The sequence below is a fragment of the Wyeomyia smithii genome, chromosome 3 (genome assembly GCF_029784165.1).
Source record: "Wyeomyia smithii strain HCP4-BCI-WySm-NY-G18 chromosome 3, ASM2978416v1, whole genome shotgun sequence".
Lineage (NCBI taxonomy): Eukaryota > Metazoa > Arthropoda > Insecta > Diptera > Culicidae > Wyeomyia > Wyeomyia smithii.
In genome coordinates, this window is record NC_073696.1 from 272864337 (window position 1) to 272887753 (window position 23417).

At 39.9% G+C, this 23417-nt stretch overlaps 3 protein-coding genes across 9 annotated transcripts in view; 2 read left to right on the plus strand and 1 right to left on the minus strand.

Moving 5' to 3' along the window:
* Positions 1-23417, plus strand: part of LOC129732389 (high affinity cGMP-specific 3',5'-cyclic phosphodiesterase 9A) — a 446233-nt gene that overhangs the window by 377233 nt on the left and 45583 nt on the right. The window lies entirely within an intron of this gene.
* Positions 16670-17685, minus strand: LOC129732393 (uncharacterized). The gene is made up of 2 exons (XM_055693245.1): positions 17384-17685; positions 16670-17322 (listed from the first exon to the last, which is right to left on the minus strand). The coding sequence occupies exons 1-2, from the start codon at positions 17466-17468 to the stop codon at positions 16823-16825; spliced, it is 585 nt and encodes a 194-aa protein (XP_055549220.1). The 5' UTR covers positions 17469-17685; the 3' UTR covers positions 16670-16822.
* On the plus strand, positions 18874-20294 carry LOC129732394 (uncharacterized). The gene is made up of 2 exons (XM_055693246.1): positions 18874-19562; positions 19620-20294. Exons 1-2 carry the CDS (start codon positions 19508-19510, stop codon positions 20057-20059), a joined length of 495 nt encoding a protein of 164 aa, XP_055549221.1. The 5' UTR covers positions 18874-19507; the 3' UTR covers positions 20060-20294.

A 23417-nucleotide genomic window follows, 5' to 3' on the forward strand; every position in this document is an offset into this window, starting at 1 on the left:
TTGCATTGTGGTATGCTGTTCCGGGCACACATAATCGTGACAGCCGTGTGAATCGAGGTGGATAACTTTTACTACTTAAGATGTGGGCAATTTTCATCTTAATGGCGTCCAATATCTAAAGGTTAGCAATTTATATAATTTCTAGAGAATATTATCAGAAGGATTCAATTTAAAGAAATGTTATGAAAAACAGTTTTCGAGTCCACTTCGGTCTGTTGCCTGGACCAAAATGTGGTTTGGTGTGTGGAGCACTATTTTTTGTGAAGAAACCAATCAGAAAATCTTATACGCTATTCGTCAGCAACTGCAACTTTACTTCTTTCTCTGATTTCAAAAATAACTCACTTTATTTCTCTGATTTCAAAAATAGTCGAAGCTTGTTTTGTAATCAGTTGAGAAAGAAGTTTAAAGGTTAGTTCTTAAGTTAGACTTTATCGTGATTCGAAAATAAGTTCTTATTTCTCATCAGTTGTTTATTTGTTTTTAAACAATGAGCAATGATCTTCAAATGGGATAGATGATGGAAACTTAGGCTTACAATTGTCACTGCAGTCCCGTTGAAATTTGCTATCTAGAACTTTTTGTTCAGTTGTTCTTGTGTCAACTGCAGCAATAAATTCCGGGAAAAAAGTTCGAAAGTTGAAACATGAATTATTCTGCCGATCTACAGTGAGATGACCTTTCTTATACGAACTTTATTGTTTTTTTTTTCTTCATCTGTAATTTATTTGACACGGCACAAATACAATTTAATGTTTAACGGCGCCAATTATATCTGGTAGCTTACTTTCTAAAGTATCTTAATAACTAAAAGCAAATTTTCTATCCTCGCTGCCGACTACGAGCTGAAACTAAATCTAACTTAAAGCTAGAATGTTTTGCATTAAAAGCACTGATTTGTTGTTTGATGGTTTTCCATCGCCATAGGTAAGCAGCATATTGAATATGTTCCGCTGCTGGGCCAAGATATTACGGACTGGCATATTGGGTTGTCTCCCTCGGGACCTGAGAGTATCGTGCGGGTCTAGTTGCTGTTTCCGGATCCGGGGTCTTAACGTGTTCTTGTCGTTTGGTTGGATGTAGGCGGAAGGGAATAGGATTAAACTGGGGCCTGAATGGATTTAAGGAAAACGTATATAAGGGACATGAAGAATAGGTCACGGCTCGCCAAGACATCACGAACAGGAACAGCCGGCTGCCTACTTTCGGCCTGCAGGGAAGCTATTAATTTAGACCTGGCGTCACGGTGTACAGGGCATGACCAAACCACATGCTCTATGTCGTGATAACCCTCACCACAGGCACAGATACCACTTTCCCCGAGCCCAACACGACGGAGATGCGCGTCAAATCTATAGTGATTGGACATAAGCCGGGACATCACGCAAATGAAATCTCGACCTACATCCAACCCCTTAAACCACGGGCTCGTCGATACCTTGGGGATAATGGAATGTAACCACCTTCCCAGTTCCCCTCTAGTCCAAGAATTTTGCCAACTGATGATCGTATTCTGACGTACAAGTGCGAAAAACTCATTAAAAGCAATTGGTCTTTCATAAATTTCACCGTTTGTTGCGCCCACCTTAGCCAAAGAGTCCGCTTTCTCATTACCCGGTATCGAGCAGTGAGAAGGGACCCACGCTAAGGTAATCTGATACGATTTTTCGGATAACGCACTCAGATGTTCCCGTATTTTCCCCAGGAAATACGGAGAGTGCTTAGCATCTTTCATCGATCGGAGAGCCTCAATGGAGCTGAGACTGTCCGTAAAGATGAAATAATGGTCCGTGGGCATTTTTTCGATAATCCCTAGGGTGTACTGAATTGCAGCCAATTCTGCGACGTAAACAGAAGCAGCATTATCAAGTTTATGGGAGACGGTTAAATTGTTATTGAAGATACCGAAGCCAGTGGACCCATCGAGAAGTGATCCGTCAGTGTAGAACATATTGTTGCAGTTGATGTTTCGATATTTATTGGAAAATATTGTGGGGATCTGCTGCACGCGTAAATGATCCGGGATTCCACGAGTTTCTTCTATCATGGATGTATCGAAAAACACAGTAGAATCAGAAGTATTTGATAAGTCGACACGATTTGGAATATTCGAAGAAGGGTTAATATTATGGGACATGTGATTGAAATACAATGTCATAAAACGGGTTTGAGAATTAAGTTCGATTAACCTTTCAAAATTTTCAATCACGGGACGGTTCAAGACCTCACATTCGATTAGAATACGAGAAGACAGGCTCCAGAAGCGGTTTTTCAATGGTAGTACTCCAGCTAAGATCTCCAAACTCATCGTATGGGTCGACTGCATGCAACCCAAGGCGATACGCAAACAACGATATTGTATTCGCTCCAGTTTGATCAAATGTGTGTTTGCTGCGGAGCGGAAGCAGAAACACCCGTACTCAATAACAGACAGTATCGTTGTTTGGTAAAGCCTTATAAGGTCTCCTGGGTGGGCTCCCCACCATTGTCCGGTTATTGTACGAAGAAAATTCACTCTTTGTTGACATTTTTTCATCAGATACCTCACGTGACAACCCCAGGTGCTTTTAGAGTCGAACCAACACCAATATATTTGTGTACCAAAACCTGAGAAATCGTTTTACCCATTAATTGTGTTTGAAGCTGAGCAGGTTCCGCATTCTTCGGGCTGTGTTCCAAAGAGTGCTCATCGATGTCTCCCTCGACGTCTCGTTCACGAACCGACGCCAATATCCGCGTTTCTTTGCTTTAGCCAAGCTTTTAAGCTTGGTATCAAGCTCCGAATACCGTAAATAGTCGCCAGGTATACCTCCCCTCTGGTAGGCAAAAAACGCGTCGGATCTTTGCGTGTAGACATCGGAGCACTCTTGGTCCCACCACGGAGTGGGAGGCCGTTCTTTGATCGTTACGCCGGGATATTTCTTCGTTTGGGCTTGCAACGCGGCGTCGAGAATCAAGCCCGCGAGGAGGTTGTATTCTTCAAGTGGTGGATGATGTTGAATCGACTCGACCGCTTTTGAAATCATTTCCTCGAATAACTTCCAATCGACATTCCGTGTGAGGTCATACGGAATGTCAACTGGTCGCATGCGAGTTGACCCGTTATTAATTGAAATAAGAATAGGCAAATGGTCGCTACCGTGAGGATCAAGGATTACCTTCCATGTGCAATCCAACCGTAGCGACGTCGAACATAAGGATAGATCCAAAGCGCTTGGGCGCGCTGGAGGTTTCGGGATACGTGTCATTTCGCCGTTGTTTAAAATAGTCATCACAAAGGTTATAGATTAAAGAGGAGCGGTTATCATTGTAAGGGGAATCCCAAGCCACGCCATGAGAGTTGAAGTCTCCCAAAATCAAACGTGGCGAGGGAAGAAGTTCTATTAAATCCAAGAGCAGCCGTTGCCCAACCTGTGCTCTGGGAGGAATATATATTGAGGCAATACAAAGCTCTTTACCTTGTATTGTCATTTGACATGCGACAACTTCGGTGCCTTGAATCGAGGGGAGGTTAATACGATAGAAAGAATAGCACTTTTTAATCCCTAAAAGTACTCCTCCATATGGGGTGTCTCGATCAAGGCGAATAATATTGAAATCATGGAAGTTGAGATCAATATTTGAAGTAAGCCAAGTTTCACAAAGGGAAAATGCATCGCATTTGTTTTTATTTATCAAAACTTTAAACGAATCAATTTTTGGTAAAATACTTCTACAATTCCACTGTAAGACAGAGATAGAATCCTTCGTATACGCAGATGAATTAGGCATCGAAGGATACAATCGCTGCAAGGAGGGGCCATTGGGCAGTCAACTGCTTCAAAAATGATCTAACTGTTGGGAGAAATGCTGTAAGAAAAATTTTAATTGGATCGGGTACATTGAAATTTTCAAAAATCCAGTCCACAATGTCAGAAAATTTCACTAATCCAGAGTTTGTTTCATCAACTGGATGTGCAAAAGGAACAACTGGGGTTTTAGATGTTCCTGGCAGTGCTGGGAACTCCTTCTGGGACTTTAAATTTGCAAGCCCAGGAGGAGTTTGCTTCGGTTTTTCCGCAGCACTTTTTGGTTTGCTTGTAACTTTCATTTCACTTTGAGAAATCTTAGGACCTTTTCTGGGAAGTTTAGGAGAGGAAATATTATTCCTCTTTCTAGACTCCCAAGGATTGGCGTAAGATGTTCCCGCTGGTGAATCGTCAGAATCGGTTTCATCAGAGGACAACAGATCAAAAGGGTTTGATATAATGGGAGAAGTGGTAACGGTTTTCTTCAGCATCTCAGCGTAAGAACGCTTCGAACGCTCTTTGAGAGACCTCTTTATTTTATCCCTGCGCTGCATGTACACCGCACATGTCGAGAGCTCATGCTGACTCTCCCTACAGTGAATGCATTTTTCAGCATTTTTACTGCAGGAATCATCCGCATGATTCTCCCCACACTTGCCACAACGTGCCTTATTGCAGCAGTAGGCGGCGGTGTGGCCTAACTGCTTACAATTCAGGCAGTTCATGACGCGAGGCACATATAATCGCACAGGGAGACGAACCCGGTGGATCGAGACGTGGCTTGGTAGCGCTGACCCGGCAAACGTAACTCGAAACGAGTCTGACGGGGTGTATACTGTTTTGCCACCGATGATCGATGCTGACCGCAATTGCTTGCAGTCGAGCACCTTTACATCGGGACAGGTTTTGTTTTTAAAGAACCCTTTGGCACTTTGCAGTATACACTCGACGGACAGACTCGAATCGGTTATGACACCGTCGATCTCCACGTCTCGTGCGGGTATGTAAACGCGATACTCGCGTTTGAAGAGCTCAGAGCAAGCTATATCGTTGGCCTCTTTCAGGTTACTGACCACGTCACGGAGCTTGTTAGGCCGGACCTTGGAAATTTCGGTCACGCCCTTGTACTCCTTCGTCAGGTCTTTAGAAATCTGCAAGAGGTTCAACTGTTTCGATTTCGGTCCCGCCTTTGGCCGAAAATAGACAGTATAGCTGCCCTGGGCTCCGTCTGGGTAAAGCCTGGGGCGAGGGGGGACTGAAGAATGAACAGGGGAGGGGGTAACAGAAGGGTCAGGGTCAGAGGGGTTCGGGGATGGTGGCGCGGGAGGCGAGAAATCTACATCCATCCCGCTAAGTCTAGCGCACTAGCGCCGACAAGAGCACGTACCTTTTTGCTTCTCCCATCCAGTAAGGTTGGTTGTCCGATCGTTCGAAGTTGCAGCCGTTACAGCCAGCAGCACCAATACAGCAGCACCAAACAGCCACCAGCAGCGAGCCAGGTGTGAGATCACTCCACACAGCGATACAACTCATCTGTCAACTGATGGCTTCTTCTTTTTCCTCTTTTGTGTCTCGTCCACTGCTGTAGCACAATTCAGCCAGCAGCCAAATCGGCTTACGCACCAGCTGGTAGTCACGATGCGAAACAGTTGCACAAAGGCGCGACCTTGAACCCGGATTTATTTCACTCGACCAGGCAAACAATGCCAACACTTGTTCACACGTCTTTTGTTTTATATTCTATCGGAGCGATCACCGATCACACGTCCGATACTGATGCGTGTTCGGCACAGAATCTGAACTTTATTGTTTGTTGAAATAAATAACACATATTCGACCACTATAGATTTTTTCTTCAAAGCCGTTTAATTTACGGTCGGAATAATTTGAATAAACAATTTTTTGAGCATCAATTGACTAAATAAATTGTTTGAAACACTCAGTGAATTGTTTTGGTATACACTAGGACAACTGTTACTAGTCCTGTGCGCGCCATCAACACTTTTACATACCCCATCGCTGCCAAGGAAACTTTTGCCCTTTGATACTTCTTTTGTTAATTTTTCGTTGATATCTTTTCCGATATGCGAGATACTCAGACTTAGCTTAAATAGGAATAATAAAATGACGCGTTAAAAGCTGAATGTTAACAAGATCAGCAAAAATGAATTATAACTCTTCTTCCATACAACGGCATCTATATTTACTACTTAATGAAACCAAACATCCAGTGCCTGGAGAAAAATTGAATAAATTTGCTTTAGAATATTCTCAACAATTGGGAAGATATATAGTCAAGAAAAAAAACACGAAAAAGGAAAACTTCTAAGTCAGAAAAACAGTTCTCCGGATTAGTAAAAGCGTCAAAAATATGTTTGACGTAGGGCTACGTTTAACTTTAGTAGAGTGGCTTAATGTGGAAAGTGTATCGAAAATGTGCCTTCCTAAAATACATATAATATTACTACCACTGAGCGGATTTTAAACACCAATGTCTTGAACGAAAGGAGAAGGTTGTCCCAAATTTGTGTATTACTATTTCTAATAGTAAACCGATAAAAAGATGTATTGAATGTTTCAGTCATTTTTGTTTCAGTTTCGAAGCATTTAACTAATCACCAGCACACTTGTATATCTAAGGACAGAATGGAATAGGGTAGAATCGTACCTGTGAATGAATGAACCTAAAATCAACTGGAAAATAGCTTCTATCCATTCACGATGTATATTTTAGATTATAGCTGTAAGTAGCTCCACCTTTTTTTTCTGTCATCTGAGACGCTTTTGCTTATGTGAATCTTATGAGACCTTTATGTAATTTTGTAGCTCTAGAGATAATTAACAACTTTTCTTCTTTCATCAACGCGTTAAATCCACAAGATTATGAAGTTTTGATTTTTATCCCACTGCACTGAGCGTTGTATCGTGTTACGGCTTGGAAATTCCTATAAGGTCGGCAAGCTGATACCAAGAGTACAACATCCTCAGTCACGCTCCAGTTTATTACGCTGTTACGTGTTGCATATTACAGCTGTGCGACTGGGAGACAACAAAATTCTGTTCTACGTTAACTGATGGTGGATATGAGAATAGAGTTCGAAATGCTACTGTGAAGTCGAACTAACCGTTTTTCTTGAAACGTTCCAACGTTTCGAATGCCATGTAATACATGAGGCAAGAACACGCCTTTTGATTACAATCGGGTTAGTTGTGTATATATCGCCGTTTGTGCACAGTGATAATCAAACGATTGTGTATCTTGTGTTTTGTTTGAAATTGGCACAACTGAAAATTCATAGTTTCGAGAAAAACGTGTTTGGCAATTACCTAGAGTTAGTTTTTTTATGTTGTAAATGTTGTAAGTGGCTCCGCCTTTTTTGAAGTTCTGTCCTTTCCTTAGTTTCACAAGTTTTTTGTCTTTCTTAATTCTGTTCAATATTTTGTAAGAAATATCTTTGACTTGAAAAATGTGTTATTTCTCAAAATGCACGATTACCAAAAATAATACCTTTTTATAGGAAAGAAATCAAACTCTAATTAAATATATAAAAAAATCGCATCAATAATTAGTTAGTTCTCTCTTCGTTTTATTTATCAATTCAGGTTTTCGTGACAAAATTTTTGGAGCAGATCTTACGCTTCTGGTTTGCCCGGAGCCAGGTTCATGGCCAGTCCGGAGCGAAAAAAGAGCGGCTTTGACATCCTCTTCTCGCTGATTGTCAGCCCCAGCAGCACCTTGGTGTGGGAAATTAATTTAACCACGGTGCTCACTCCTTTCGTGGGGGAAGTAAAATACGAAGTGCCCTGCCAATCGTTGCCATCCAGGGTGAGACAGGGCTTGTCGTCCATCACCACCACCACGTCGCGGTTTGCCGCGAAAATCGACTTCTTATTCAGGTGCTACCGCTGCGCCATTGTCTGCAGCTCCGAGAAAAGTGGACGGGACTGGCCCTTCCTGATATGTATGTCCATGTTCGCCAGGTACTTTTTCTACCTGCCTTTTCTACTGATTCATGGGTTTCTATGATTGATGCTGCATGTTTAGTTTCGAAGGTGCGTGTTTTCGTTCATTTTTTTTTTACCGCAAAAGTTATGATCCTCAAATGGGATGGATGGATGGAACATAGGCTTGATAGGCGACCGAGAACTGCCATTGCAGTCCCATGCAATTAGATTATGATATCCAAAATTTGTTTTTTGTTCGGTTAGTCTTTTAACAACAACAGTGGCGGAACTAGACCGACAGAAAATAAGCGAGGATAAAAAAAATGAATAGTTCCACTGACTCGTACATATACTTTAACTTTAAAAATACTGTTTCAAAGTCGCCTAATTCTCGCTCTAAATGATTTGATCGAATACAGAGGACATTAAATTAGTTTCAATTGGCAGAACAATTTATTGAAAACACTCAGCGAATTTTCTTAGCAACCGCTAGGACAACTGTCACTAGTCCCGTGCGTCGCCGCCAAGTACGTTTTCTACGATACGATGGAAAAAATGTTCATCAATATATCTTTACCTGTTCTGTACATACTGTTGACACTATTCAAGGTAACCAGTGTTAGGGGCAATAAGTTCAGGATTCTTTCTGCAAATTTTCCTTTTTTAATGTTTTCCCTTTTATGATCTCGGAGTTGACAAATTTGCCAAGTATTTTTAGAAACTATAATCTAAAAAATATCCGCAAAAATTTACACTACAGTGAATGTAATCCAGTTTATAAATTTATCCCAGCAATTAGGAAGAAAAAAAATTAAGACAAATAAATCACGGGATACATTATAAAGGAGGGGAACTGCCAAGCAAAAGATGAGTAAAAATTAAAAAAAAAAAAACATATAAAGATCACGGTAGGGCGTTTTTGTTAGTGAGGTGGGTTTTTGATCAGGATTTACTTTGACAAGTGATATGATTCATGATTCAATTGGGTTAATGCAACAATATGGATAAGGCGGCATCCATGAATTACTTAACGCGAAACCCCATTCTTTTTCTTAGCAACAATACGTAACGCAACCACCCATATCTCATAAAAATTACGTGACGTTTTAAAAATAAAAAATCATCAAATTCGATGCAATAGTTCTGAGCATATGCCTATTTAAAAAAAAAAAATAAAAAACTTACCCAAATTCAATGAAACTCCAAATTTTATCAAGTTTCTGGCTGATTCCTAGAATTTTTACCCATGTCTATTAAAAAAAATGGCAGTTGTTAGCCTTCCATAGCAGAAAATTAGGAAATTGTCAAAGAATTTTAAAATATGTAGAACATATATCTCAATAGTAAGGAAACATATGGAAGCGCCCGCTTCAATGTAGCATTGAAATGAAACAGATGAACCATGCGACAAATCCACCATATGTATTGTATTTGTATTTGTACTTAAAACTCACTCTGACACTAGCCTATTTTTAAATCTATGGCTGGGTTCGTTGAATACAAATCAGTTTTATACCATTGAAAAGGCACGAATGCACGCAGTGATGGTTCGTTATAAGTAAAAAATGATCGATGGAACCTAGGCACAAGCAACGCATCGTTGCGCAACGTTCTCTGCGTCGCTCGCAAATTTAGAATCGAAAGCAACCAAGGTGAGTCGATTTCTCCGTTAAGAAGTTTTCCAGTTAATAACGCTTGTTGAATTGTTCGTCGTCGTTGCAGTGTGTCCAAACCCAGGAGTCGACATCGGTCAGGATACGGTGGAAGTTCTGATGGATTGCGCCATGGTAAATTCTTTAGGGCCAGTCTAAGAAAACGTTTCTGGATGCGCTCAATTCTTAAACTCCATGAGGTTTGATATGGGCACATACTACAGCAGCAGTTTCTAAAAGAGGACGAACTAGCGCACAGTATAAAGCCTTGAAACAGTGGGCATCGGAAAAGTCTTTAGTTATATTCGAGATGATTCCCAGTTGACGACTCGCTTTAGAAATAATCGCCGGACGATGAAGGTCAAACGACATTTTTGTATCCAACAGGATGCCAAGGTCATTCACTTGATCTACTCACCTGAGTGTTACGCCATCAATTTTATACGCAAAAGTAATAGGCTTGGGGATGCGATGAAACGTCATTACTACACATTTGTCGATACTAAGACACAGCTTATTCCTCTAACACCGATTGGCAAAAATATCAAGTAATGATTTCAGACGTTCACAATCCTCAACTGTACGCACAACGAAATAAAGTTTTAGGTCGTCCACATAGACTAGCTTGCAGTTATTCTGTAGTAAAAGGGCGGCATCATTAAAAAATAATATAAAGAGCAGTGGACCCAGATTGCTTCTCTGAGGAATTCCTGACGCATTAGAAAAACGTTGCGAAGTGCAGGAACCAATTTAAACTTGCAGTACTCTATCCGAAAGGTACGATTTGAACCACGAAACTAGTTGACTTGAGCTTCAAGCGGGGAGAGTTTACAGAGCAGTATTCGGTGGTCAATTTTGTCAAAAGCTGCTTTCAAGTCGGTATATGTGACATCCATCTGAGCCTTCTGTTCCAGACTCGCAATACAGGTAGAAGTAAATTGCAGTAAATTAGTAGCCACTGGTCGGCCAGGCATGAAACCATGCTGATCAAAGGAGATATAGTTTTTAGTACGCTCTTGAAGTACACCGCATACTATAAACTCGAAAAGTTTTGACATCGCAGAGAGACTTGTTATTCCGCGGTAATTTTTATCGTTTCTACGGTCGCCGGTGTTGCTTTTATCGGCTGATAATATGAGTTAAAAACATCAACGCACTACTTCAAAATACATCTGATGTCTATGCGAAACAACATTGCAGCACTTGCTTAAACGTGGTCGCTCGTTTCTACAATCATTCACCGCATGAAACGGTGCGGTAGGGCGTCGAAAATTTTTTTACTACTCGGTATGTGCTCGAAAACCAACAAACACAATTGTGGCATAGCCATGAGGGGTTTAGGGCGCGCCAGAGCCTTTGAGTTTCTGCCCAGTCGGACTTCGGGGTGTGGAGCTTAAAAGCGGTCAAAATTCAATATTTTTTACCGATGGAAAAATGTCCAGGTAGAAGTTGATGAAATTATCGAAATCGATTTTTTTTTCAGAACCAAATGTCTTGAAATTGCATGGAACATCGAGATATGATGTTGTCTCAAAAAAATTTCTTGGAATAAACATTGACTTTCTGGGGGAGTCTTCCAGCTCGAAACTTTCTGACTTCCAGAAAGTCGATTTGAAAAACAAAAAAATAGAGGCAATACAGGATCTCAACAATCGATGCATTTCTAAGACTTTTGACATAAAAAAAATTCATTATCGAAAATTTCATGCTTTTCAATTCTTGGCTTTGTTCCTGTCACCTAGAGTTTCTAAGAAAAGGAAAGCTTCATCGCTACTTGTTTTGTTATCTATTAATTTCAGTGTCATGCGGCCGCCGTTTAAGGTGTCTAGTATCAGCACTTTACTCCAACAAAGAAACATCGGGAAAATATACTATTTCAGACTATGGAACGAAAGGTAGCATCTGCTCGTCTGTGGAAATTGAGTGTTGTGATTATACCTGATTCTAGAACAAAGGCCACGGCGTGATGGAGCTGTGATTTTTCATGGGAACAAGAAGCCGAAATTTTTGTGTCCTATCGCTAAACGAAATTTGAAAAGGCGATTTCCATAGCTACTTTACTGTTTGTCATGCGCAAAACAACAATTCGAATGTTGTTCTGATTGATCATTGACTAAATTATGCAACGGTTTACTCAAACAGCACATGCGTTGCGCGGTGAGCGGTACTACTTATGATAGCACGGAAACACCTAACCTTCTACGTTGTTTTCTCCTATTCTCTCTCTTCAATAATCTCCTCTTTATAGGTCTCTTACAACGCAAACCGCATTGAAAGTGATGTGATCTAATCCTAATCCCGTTCGGTTCTAATCCCGTTTTCGGTAGATAAGGTAGAAAAATGTTTCGTTGTAAGAGCCTCTAATAAATGATCAAATAAAGGTTGAAAATGTGTATCAAGGAACCGGAATCAGCTGAGAATTATCCGTGAATATTTTATTTTTTCAACTTTGGATTACTGGATCCACGTACAAAACTTACCTTATTTGATATGATTTTCTCCGTCAAACGGCATTGGTGTTCATAAAAGTTCATAAATGATAGAAATGTCATTGAATTTCATTGTTTAGAGATGTTCAATGTATCAAATGATACGGCATCATTGAATTGATTCGAGTAAACCTCCATGTACTCGAATTATTTTGCTAAATAAAATCAATTTTGTTAATAACGAATGCATTAAATAAAGTAGACATTTTTCAAAGTGAGCTGAATTAAAAACCACAATACATAAATTCGAACATTTTTTTTTATTTGCATGGAGAATAAGTATTGTTTCTTACAAAAATAAATTTACACCTTTTCTGGCTACTTTGCGGCAGTTAGCTGGAACATTAGCTATAGAACTCGAAAAAAGGCTTGTTGGGATATTTTTTAGTACACTCTTCGTCCTCTTAATCGGTTCATCAGTATTTTTTGCCACAAAATTGTCTGCATAGATTCTTCTTTTCAGGTTAGCCCAGAAATTTTCGAATGGACGTAGTTGCGGAATGTTGGGAGGGTTGGAATCCTTGGGTACCACAGGTATCGTTAAAACGGTTCATTTCCTCTAATGACTTCTTTGCGTAATGTGATGATGCAAGGTCAGGCCAAAACACAATATCATCATTTCCGTGGAACTTCTTTATAAACCTGGAGACTTCAGCAAAGCATTGAGTGCTGTAAACCTCCACATTAACTGCCAGACCCCAAGGGAAAAGTATTGGATTTGACATTCCTTTTTCACTTATGGTTAGCCACAAGAGAACTTTCTTGGGAAACTTTGCATGCGAAATATATTTCACTTTGTCGTCTACAGGTTTATGCGGAGACGTGAAATATTCAGTTCTTTGCCAATCGTTGCCATCCAGAGTCAAATAAGTTTCATCATCCATCAACACCTTAACGTGTCGTTTGGCTGGAAAAATTTCTGCAGCCATCTTTTTTATGCGCCGTTTTTGGGTTACAGCTTGTTGTTCTGACACTTCAGGTTTAGATTTACGCTTCCTCGTGACAATGTCCATGTTCCGCAAATATTTTTTTACTGTTTGACCGGTTGTTCCAAAATTTCTAGCTAACGACCGGTATGACTTCGCCACTTTGCCTTCGGTTATCCTTCTCAGCTTCTGTTGTACTTTGGTGTCTGTCAGCACCGTATGACGGCCCACTCCTGGCTTTCTCTCGATGGATTTTCCTTTGTCCAGCGACGCAAGAATCTTATAAATACCCGATCTTAAATATCCCTCCGAAAAAAAAAAGATTAACTATGAACGACTTCTTTGAATTAGGGTGGAATGATTTGAATGAACAAACCATCGCATGGAGATTCCGCACACTCTTCGCCATAGCTAAAGAAATACAGAGCAAATCACGTTCAAACACGTTTTCTAAACAGTGAACATATATCAGATAGGGATGGCATGTTTAAATTCGCCACTAGTTAACGCCACTGGCTCTAAAAAATCAATAAAAAAATGTCTATTTTATTTAATGCATACGTTACCAACGTTTGCTTAATTTCTGTTTCAATAGAATGGTTAGCAATTTCAAAAATACTGTAGCAAATCTCCATCGTATCCGAATTTCCTGTGTTTGATTTTTGAAAATCTAATAGAAAATTTGTAACTGAAAAGTTTTGTTTGATTTTTGAAATTTTTATAAAAAATATGTAACTTGTTCAACATCGAACGTGCTTCGTGAGGATTGATTTTTCGAGCCGAAATAAATTCGCCATTGCTTGGGATATCGAATATGTAAACGTAGAAACAGTATAATCAGCGTAAAAATGCAATGTTGCTCTAATCTTTCTAAAATATTCCAATTCTATTGTTTTATGACAATCTGAGAAGCATATACCCAAACTTCGTCTGTATTACACACTTCATATTATTGACAGTATCACTATTGAAGTAAGTGACACGCTTATCATTTAGATCCGTGTTTGTGTGTGAGATTTTACCATTCTACTTTAAGCTTACTAGTGGTCTATCAAAATCGCCAAATCATAATTCCCTGGAGGGATAACACGCAACGTTCCTCTCTGGTTAGGTTTATCTAAGAAGCACTCATTATGTCAAGAGTTTCCTGTGCCTGGTCAGTTTTACTGTAAGAAGTCTTATCAAAATCTGGTCTCTTCAACCAATACAGCGTCACAATCATAATTCCCAGAAGAGAACTATTTTTCTTAAATTATCCTGCACTAAAGGTTTAATATTTCAATAGGTTAGAGATTGAAAATGCACCAAATTTAGTAAATAGAAACAGAACAAAAATAAAACAAAAAGTTAGAGAGTTGTGGCAAACATTATTATCGAAGCTTTAGTTAGAAATCATTAGAAATCAAAAAATAAATAAAAATCAGAATGCTTAAAAAAGCTGTAGGTAACAGCCAATGGTCTTAAAATTGGTCAGAGTATTGAATAAAATAATCTTAAATCATTAAAATTTGTTTTATGTTTACCTACGATCAAAATATTCTAAGCTCAGCAACATATCAAACTGCTTTCAAAGTTTTGTGACGCTGAGAAAAATATCATCATAAGGAATTAGTGTAGTTTTGCGTACTTTTAGTCATTAGCTCAAAAGGTTCAACAAGGCGCTGACAATACAAATTGGGTATAATTTTATTGCATGCTGATAACTGAAATTAAAAAAAAAATATGACTTGAGTTTAAATGATAAGAGTCAAAACTTTGTAGAATTTGTATCATCATCATTACAAGGAAGCAAATTGTTTTTTTTTATTCTCGCTTATTTTCCGTCGGTCTAGTTCCGCCACTGTTGTGGCCAATCACCGACGCCCAGGGAGGCGACTCCACACCCAGGACCCTAACTCACGACCCGTTTATTAACGGACCGGCGCCAACGGCTTTACTTCCTCATGCGATGGAAGGCGTGATCCCAGAGATTTTTCGCCTCAGAAAATCTCCCGGTGTCGGCTAGGATTGAAACTAGACCAGTTTGGGTTGGTTGTGAGTGGATCACGCCACCTCACAACCATCGACACCTATGTCGGCGGTGGGATTCGAACCCAGGCGTCGAGCGTGGTTGGCGGAGACGTTACCAACCACACCAGGCCCCCGCTCGATCATTAAAATTTGTTTTAGATTTATCTTCGATCAGAATATTCTAAGCTCAGCAACAAAACAAACTGCTTTTAAAGTTTTGTGACGCTGAAGTACGCAAGTTTTGCGTACTTTCAGTCATTAAGTTACAAAAGTTAGCTAAAAAGGTTCGACGGGGCGATTATAATACCGATTGGGTATAATTTTATTGCACGCTGCTAACTGCAATTGAAAAAATATGACTTGAGTTCAAAGGATAAGAGTCAAAACTTTGTAGAGTTTGTATCATCATCATTACAAGGAAGCAAATTGTTAACAAGGGCCAACAACACTTCCTGTAACTCTATGCGTCCATAATTGCTCGAGTGCAAGTCATAACTGTGAAAAACTCATCTGAGCGCTGATTGTCAATAAAAGTTAGTAACTGAAATATTAAACGCTAATAACAGATATCTATTTTCGAAATTAATTAAATCGAAAATTAGAGATATGTTCTATGTTTCAATAGCAATTGCTTCATTCGAAAGATGTTTTTTTTTCGGTTTTTACAAGAAATTTCAACACAGTATTAGTTGAAAAACTTGAAGAAGGATCGTTTAGATGAATTTTTAAGTATTAACGAAATTATTTTCAGTCAGTTGGACAAAATGATTAGTACAAGAGTTCTGATTGTATACAACGGGAGTAGAAAGTTAATTATAATAAGATCGCTTGAGAGAGAAGATTACGTCAAACAAACGGGCAACTTGTAAATTTTTAATTGCCTGAATTCATCAGTCGGTATGCGAAAACTTCCACCTTAAGCTTTTTTGCGCATTTGCACTTCAAACAATCCGGGCTTCAAGATTAGTTTGAGTTCTATTGGACTTATTGTTAATTTGCGTCACAGTTTGCCGCAGTAGTGGGAATCCTTTGCACCACTAATAGTAAACAATTAAATTGAAGCTCCACTTTGCGACGCCCCAACTTAATCGAACGAAAAAAAAACTCACAACCTGGGTGCACAGTGTGATTTGAAGTCGTGGCGGCCCGGATTTATGAAGCCTTTTGATGACCCCTCGTTGTTCTTCTGCTTTTTTCGTCTTCTTTTTCGTCACTCTCTCGCTTCCCAACCGCCGACACTCGAGAATGGTGGAATGTTTTTGCATTTTTTTTTCTCATTCATCAAGAGTATCAGCATGACCGGCAATTTGGCTTACAGTTCAACTCTGCTTAGTGTACAAACAAACGAAGAAAAAAATTACCGGTGTGGATAACAAGTAATAAGCCAATTACTTTCGACGAAATAATTAAAGTTTTACAGATCCGCCGTGAAAATGGTTTCGCATGGGAAGCCCAGCTGGAAATTCGCAACATCTGACTGTGCCCCAGTGTTACATGACAATGCGAATAATAACAACTTTTTCACTTCCATTTTTCGCTGTAAACGGCGACAAGTACGTTAGCTACGATGACAGTTCGAATGAATGGCACCGCGTCACAAACAATCGTGCGGTTTACTTGCGGGTAAGTCCAGCCCGGATGACGTTCGACTTAGTATACACACACACACATCATGCACAAACACTAGACCCAGTGCACTACCGTGGAATGAAAAAAAAATCACTTCGTCTCACTCGACTGCACTTAAGTTAGACTAGCCGACAATGATGCGGGAGTAGAGGAGCTGCAAATCTCGGTATTTCCCGTTCTAAAACGAGACGCAGTTGGATTAGTCATCACACAGCATTTCAAATTACCTGTCGAGTTTTGAAGGTTTCGAAGCTTTAATCTCTTCCGGTGTTTGATCGTCTGCTTTAGACGAACGTAAACTCAGATGAACTTAAGAAAAAAAAACTATTGTTATGGCAAGTTATTTACACTTTTTAAATGGATTCAATGCTCCGCGAACCACGTTACATAACTAGCCAAAATCCGAACACGCCTACCAGCAGCGTCAGCCACGGTACCGCAAACTGCCTACCCAGCGGAGCCCCACTGCTCACGTCAATCACGTTCAGCTTCACCACTCGAACCGGTCCCCGCAGCAGCGCTTCTTCATCCATTACGTTGCACAGTGAACCCCGGCAGGTACTGAATTCCACCAGTGTCACGTTGGTGTCACCCGTCTGGTTGAAAGTGACCTCAAACTGCTCCAGATAGGCCTGCTGCAGAGCACTCTCGTTCATGGCGCAGCCAGCGATTCGATAGAAGTACGAATCCCCATCCGTAATCCGGATGTTCACCGAACTCTTCATGCAGGCCACCTCATCCGGGTTCATATCACCCGTCTCGCAGTATTCCTTCTCGTTGCTGTTCTGACAGTCGACCCAAGTTTTGTACTTGGAGATGCAATTCCAACAGCCATAAGTCACATTCTGATTACTCTCGAGTTCCGTATCGTTTTCATTTTGTCCTAGAAAATAGCTAGATTGAAGTACAAATAATCTGGATTTGCTTCTTTGTGACAAGCTTACCGAGAACGCCTCCAGGGATGATGGTGGCAAGCAACAGCAGCAGCACCAGCGGTGAAGTCAGCTTAAACAAACCGGTCATCGTCATCTGTCTTCCCTTTGTGTGATGTTATAAATCCGTACTAAGCCTACACACGACTGCCGATTTGGGCACGTTTTGATAGGAGGGGAAAAGCGACAGCAGAGATCTACACGCGCCGTTGGCTGAAACCTGACTGACTGGTGGCGAAATTTTTCATATTTTTTGTCGCTGTTTTGCGACTCGCACGGCGCTGTAAACTCTGCCTCCGATTGTGAAACGGTTGAGCAAATGATGTCGCACCAATACCTACACTAATAGTTTTTCAAGGTTACGGCGCGAGCGCGAGATTCGTTCGATATTTGACGCGTTGCGTTACGGGAAAGGTTGACCGGTTCTATGGTACGCACTAGCCCCAAGCAGCGTTACTTAAGAGGTGATGGGTCGGGGACTCCGGGAGGTGTAACCTAAGCTGGCAGCGCGGTTAGCGGTGGGAAAAACTTGTCACTTACAGCATGTCGCGGATTTGTCGTTGCAAAGTTTGGCAGTAAACTGGTTTTGGGCTTAGCGTGCATAAATCGGGGCTACATTTTTTGCAATAACAAGTTTGGGCTGAACCAGTGTCGGTTTTCCTGTTGCTTTTTTGTTTCCAGAATCGAGAAATTATCACCTTCTCAACAGCCGTTAGAGGTTAGATTGCTTGAGAGACTTCAACGCGGTTGCATGTGCGAACCGAGTTTTTTCTCGCTCTCATCATCAGTGAGAACTTGTTTAGTTGTTTATTGTTGATTGATACAAGCTGCTATTTACCGTTTTTATATGCTGAAATTTTCAAAACAGTACGATAGCTGGCAATGGATGCAATTTAAAATGAATAATTCTGTTACGGAGACGATTGATTTCGGATGATAAATTTTACTTTATTGGCACGAAGCATTATCGATGACTGGCTTCTATCAACAGAGAATATTTGTTATACAAACAGTAGAATTATTGACAGTGAATGTCGCATGTGTGAAAAAAAAAAACGTCGATCGAATCGTCACTTTATCAACATCTCACGTGGATTTATTACTACGCAATGTCATGTGTTGCAATTAACCAGATAATCTCCTCTGTGTAATGTTGTGATGCTCAATTTTTTTCGTGATTCACGGTGATCGTTAATATTCATAACTAGTTTCGAAGTCCGAAGATGTTACAGAAGGTCATGTTCCGAGAGGGTTTTGCTTTGTAGGGAATTTGAAGACGATTTTTTGGTGGAAACTAGCACGAACATAGTTTTAAATTGTCTCTATAATGATGTAAGCATGATATATGAGCTGTTTGAAAATAATATGAGGATGTAATACCATAAAAAGGGCGTGAAATAGACTTGTACGCGATCGGTTACAAAAATAAAACATCACAGTAATAACACAGAAGTACTTCTGTTTTGCTTTGTTCTAGCGTCTTTTATCAAGATTTTTTTCCATTTACTGATTTCTAAACAGCTTGCATTAGATAATAATACGTAAAATTTCATGATATATCGACCTGTTCAACTGTTTCGGTTTTAATGTGTTTTATTTATGATAAAAAAAATAACCGAAAACCACTAATATCGAGAGACCATGTACTTTTCGGAATTTTCATCCCAAGGGTCGAATCGATTCTTCTTCCTAAAAATATGAAAAACATAAAAGTGTAAATTTAATACATGAAGAAAACAGAACAAAGATCAAGACCAGAATTGATACAAGTATTTTCCAGAGGTAGCTTCTATTAAAATGAAATTTACCGCGTCATTTTGAAACTGCTGATCAAACTAATCGAAAGTTGAAGATGTAAAAACCTAATTTTGAAAAAAAAAATGTTTTGAAAGGTTACAGAATATCTACACGCGTGATGCTTCAATTCGTTCGACTGACGATGGTCAAGTGACGCAGGAAGAATGTTGTTTAAGCTCTAATGATCGATGTTTCATCGAGAGGCGCAATAATTACCAGAATCAAATTGAATTAACACAGGGTATCAAGAAACGCTAACCGTTTGATAATTATAATTAAGATTCGAGAAATTCAGCTAGTCGCGTTTTATCAGATCGGCAGATTCATTAGTCTGTCGGAATGTTGAGCTATCACTGGATTGTTTTTCTCGTGCTGGTCACCATCGACCTTGGTGGTGAGTAATTTCAAAGTTTTTCTGTACTTTTGTTTCCTATCAGTAAGTTATATGTAGCTCTAGCACTGCAATGCTACCGTTGCAAAAGTACTCTCAGCTGGTCAGCCTGCGCGCAGAACATGATCGTAGAGGAGTGCACCGCGGAGCATCCCTTTGATGAAGGCTACAGGTGCGTTAGCAATCGGATGAACTTGACGACGGCTAGGTTTGTGTTACACATCTACTCCACCGGGTGTGGCTATGGCAGTTGTGCTACGTCTCAGGGATTTTTTGATCACTTGCGGCTGCACGGGAACACAAACAGCAGTATCGAAGAGTGGCATCGCTGTGAGGAGGACCTCTGCAACACGCTCGATCAAATCCAAAGCGGAAAAGAGCAGGTGGCGTATGTCGGCTGGCTGTTAGGTGGATCGAGTCGGATCAGGATCGATGTAGGGCTGGTGATGGGAATTATTTGTTTGCTAGGAAAAGTGATGTTGCAGGTTGGGTTAATCTAAAAGAAATTGTCAAGAAGACTTTTCCTCAATTGCTTAGCAACTCTTTTGGTGATGGTATTAGCGACAAATTTATCATATTTGAGCGAAAAGTAGAAAAGAAGCGCCATACAATTATATAGTTTAGGTTCAGTAATGCAGGTAATATATGTATATTAAAAAAAAATTTCTCATCCAGGCGGGACTTTCTAAGTCTAAATTGTCCTTTTCTGTTCTCGTTTATTTTTCTCAGTTAAAATGTACATGTTAACATTAATCAATTGTAACTGAAAAGTTAAAGAAAAGTTTTAATAAAATTTACAATCGAACATAAATTTTTAAACGTTACTATAACGTTGAAAATACATGTATAAAACTTGTTTCATTCTATACACATTTTTGATGCTTTGCGAAATTTTATCTAAGTTCTGTCTGTTGACTGGATCGAATATGTTATTGTTCAGTTTAATTAAATTTAAGAACGTAGCATTTTTGATCTATGAACCACCTGATGAGGTTGGAGCAGTTTTTTTTAACATGAGAATCTCAGTATTGGAGTAGAAATCTTATATCGAAGATGCCGTTGTCTATACATGAAGATGATTTCCGAACATGTCCTTGATTGTTTTTATGAAATTCTCCTTGGACGTATTTTACTCGGTATTTTATTGGACTACAGCATGTGTGTTTTTTCATTCAAATTTTCATTAAAATTACTCAATTTCGACTGTGCGCAAACAATTTCGGTTCCCTTCGTTTTCGATGATTTAATTCGACGCGTTGCACTAATCTCTGTTTAAGAGACTTTTGATTTTTTTTTTGGTACTTAGGGTTTTGTTATCAACAACATGTACTAAATTTATACCAAAAATCCAACACTACAGTGCAGAAAAATTTGAAAGAATACTTCTTTTTTTTTTGTTCTTGGGTACTGCCAACTACTAACCAAACTTAGACATCTTTTTTGTTATCCTTAAAAGTATAAGACGCGTTTCCTGAAAGTTGTTTGAAGTTCGCCTTAACATAAGACTCGTCGTCCATTACGCAGATGTGTGGTCATGGTTTGATGCCTTTTATACCTTAAATTTACGTAATTCAACTCGAGTTTTGATTTCTTTTCAAAAGTCCGCTCAGATATATTTTTTTATCACGCGGTTGATAACCCCAATTACGCGCTTGTGATCCTTGTCACTATAAGAACGATTTTTTTTCCGAGTCTTGTTTTCTGATCGGTAGTTATTTGAATTGTTTTCATGATACCAGAAACCGTGGAACTCACGATTTTCGACTTTTATTTACAACACAGATACTTATTTTCGAAGTACCTAATTATTTCCGCAAACGCGCTGTTCTTTTGATGGCCGTTTGTCAGCTATTGCGCACCTCATGAATCCAACTCTCATAGTGTCAAGGAATGCACGCTAAACTATCTCCAGCGTTGCAAAGTGAGCGAGACATAGAACCCTTCTTTCTATTTGAGAACGAGACATATGCTACGCTTCTCAAGCCTTTTGAACACAACCTTTCGAGATAATCTTTAAGCGCTATTCCCAATGCCTCCGTGCCGGGTCAGAGCCGTGTCCATCTCGTGTATGCTTCTCTCAGGGATTTTTCAAGCATTCACACTTCTCCGTGTTTGAACGATGTCTGCAATGCTGAGCAATGCCAATGCGTGTATGTGAAAGAAGAAAGGTATAACCACAGACAAACAGACGTGTTATTGCCTACTAACTTGTTTTCGTAAAACGATTTTGACGTTGACTAACGTCTATATCGAAGTTAGGCCCCTGAATTTGAAAATCTAGTAATTCAACCAGGGAAAACCAGAGAAAAGTGGTCAGGTTTTGAGCGCTTATTTTGCAGTCATCTATAATCAGGTTTTCGAGGTTTTGGCATCAATCGATCAGAAATTCTTTTACGGTTAAATTTATGTAACAAAAACAAACTTTTGCTTGAGATACACTATTGAAAAATTGGTAATTAATATCGATTGTCTAAATCATACCGCGCAGCCAATCACTACCTCTCTTCCCAAACATAGTCGACACTAACGGATACAATTGATCTGACTTTGTTGTCATTGTTGTTGTCACTTTCTGTTTCCGATGTTTATGCTGCTGCTAGCGGAAAAAACCTTGCAAATATGCATCTTTTTGCTGGTGTTAATTTCACGAGAGCGGCCGGCGCCCCATCATTCTGATTCCAAAACCGCACCAGTGACATGTGGACGCTAGGTGATAGCAGCTGAAAGGAGGAAATACAAAATAGTACCGGTCATCTCGTGCCGGTTTCACCCGTAATGCTGGTGGCTTTAGTAGTAAATGGCTACTGCAAAACACTTAAATGGCTGGAATTCTGGACGGACTAACCAGGAAACTATAATCGGCAACTGGCACCCTTTGGTGCTTCGAAATTTTGGTACAGAAACGGCTTATTGAATTTTCTGTTTTACCAAATGCTGCTGCTAGCGGAAAAAACCTTGCAAAAATGCATGTTTGTGTTGGTGTTAATATTACGACAGCGGCCGGCGCAGCTTTCAAGAAACATTTGTCTCTATCATTCCATCATCTATGTAGCCCCGCCTTCTTTCTAATTATCTGACGAAGCCTTGGTATAAAACGTATCGTTCGAACATTTCACCCCATCAGTTTCACTACTAAACCGTACCGGATACATACGGACGCTCGGTGTTAGCAGCTGAAAGGAGGAAAACAAAATAGTACCGGTCATCTCGTGCCGGTTTCACCCGTGATGCTGGTGGCTACTGCAAAATACTAAATTGGCTGGAATTCTGGGCGGAAACCAGTGAACAAGAAATCGGAAACTGGCACCTTTTGGTGCCTCGCAGTTTTATAATAGAAGCGGTTAGTTGAATTTTATGTTTTACAATTGCTGCTGCTAGCGGAAAAAAACCTTGCAAAAATGCATGTTTATGTTGATGTTAATTTCACGACAGCGCTAGGTGTTAGCAGCTGAAAGGAGGAAAGACAAAATAGTACCGGTCATCTCGTGCCGGTTTCACCCGTTATGCTGGTGGCTGTTAGTAATAAATGGCTACTGCAAAATACTAAAATGGCTGGAATTCTGGACGGACTAACCAGTAAACGAGAATAATCGGCAACTGGTACCTTTTGGTGCCTCGAAATTTTGTTACAGAAGTTTTGTAAAAGAAGCGTTGCAATTCCCTCTACTATTTGCTTCAATGGAATATTTTTTTTTATAAGAATACGGTAGTCAACGTCATGCGGTCGTGTCTTGAATACCACCCTCCTACTTTTTGTCTTTGCTAATGGGTGTGCACGTTTGCTTAAATCAACGCAAGCGGCATTACTGTTGGTTTTTATCTTTGATAATGAAAAGGCACGTCTGTGGTATAACTATT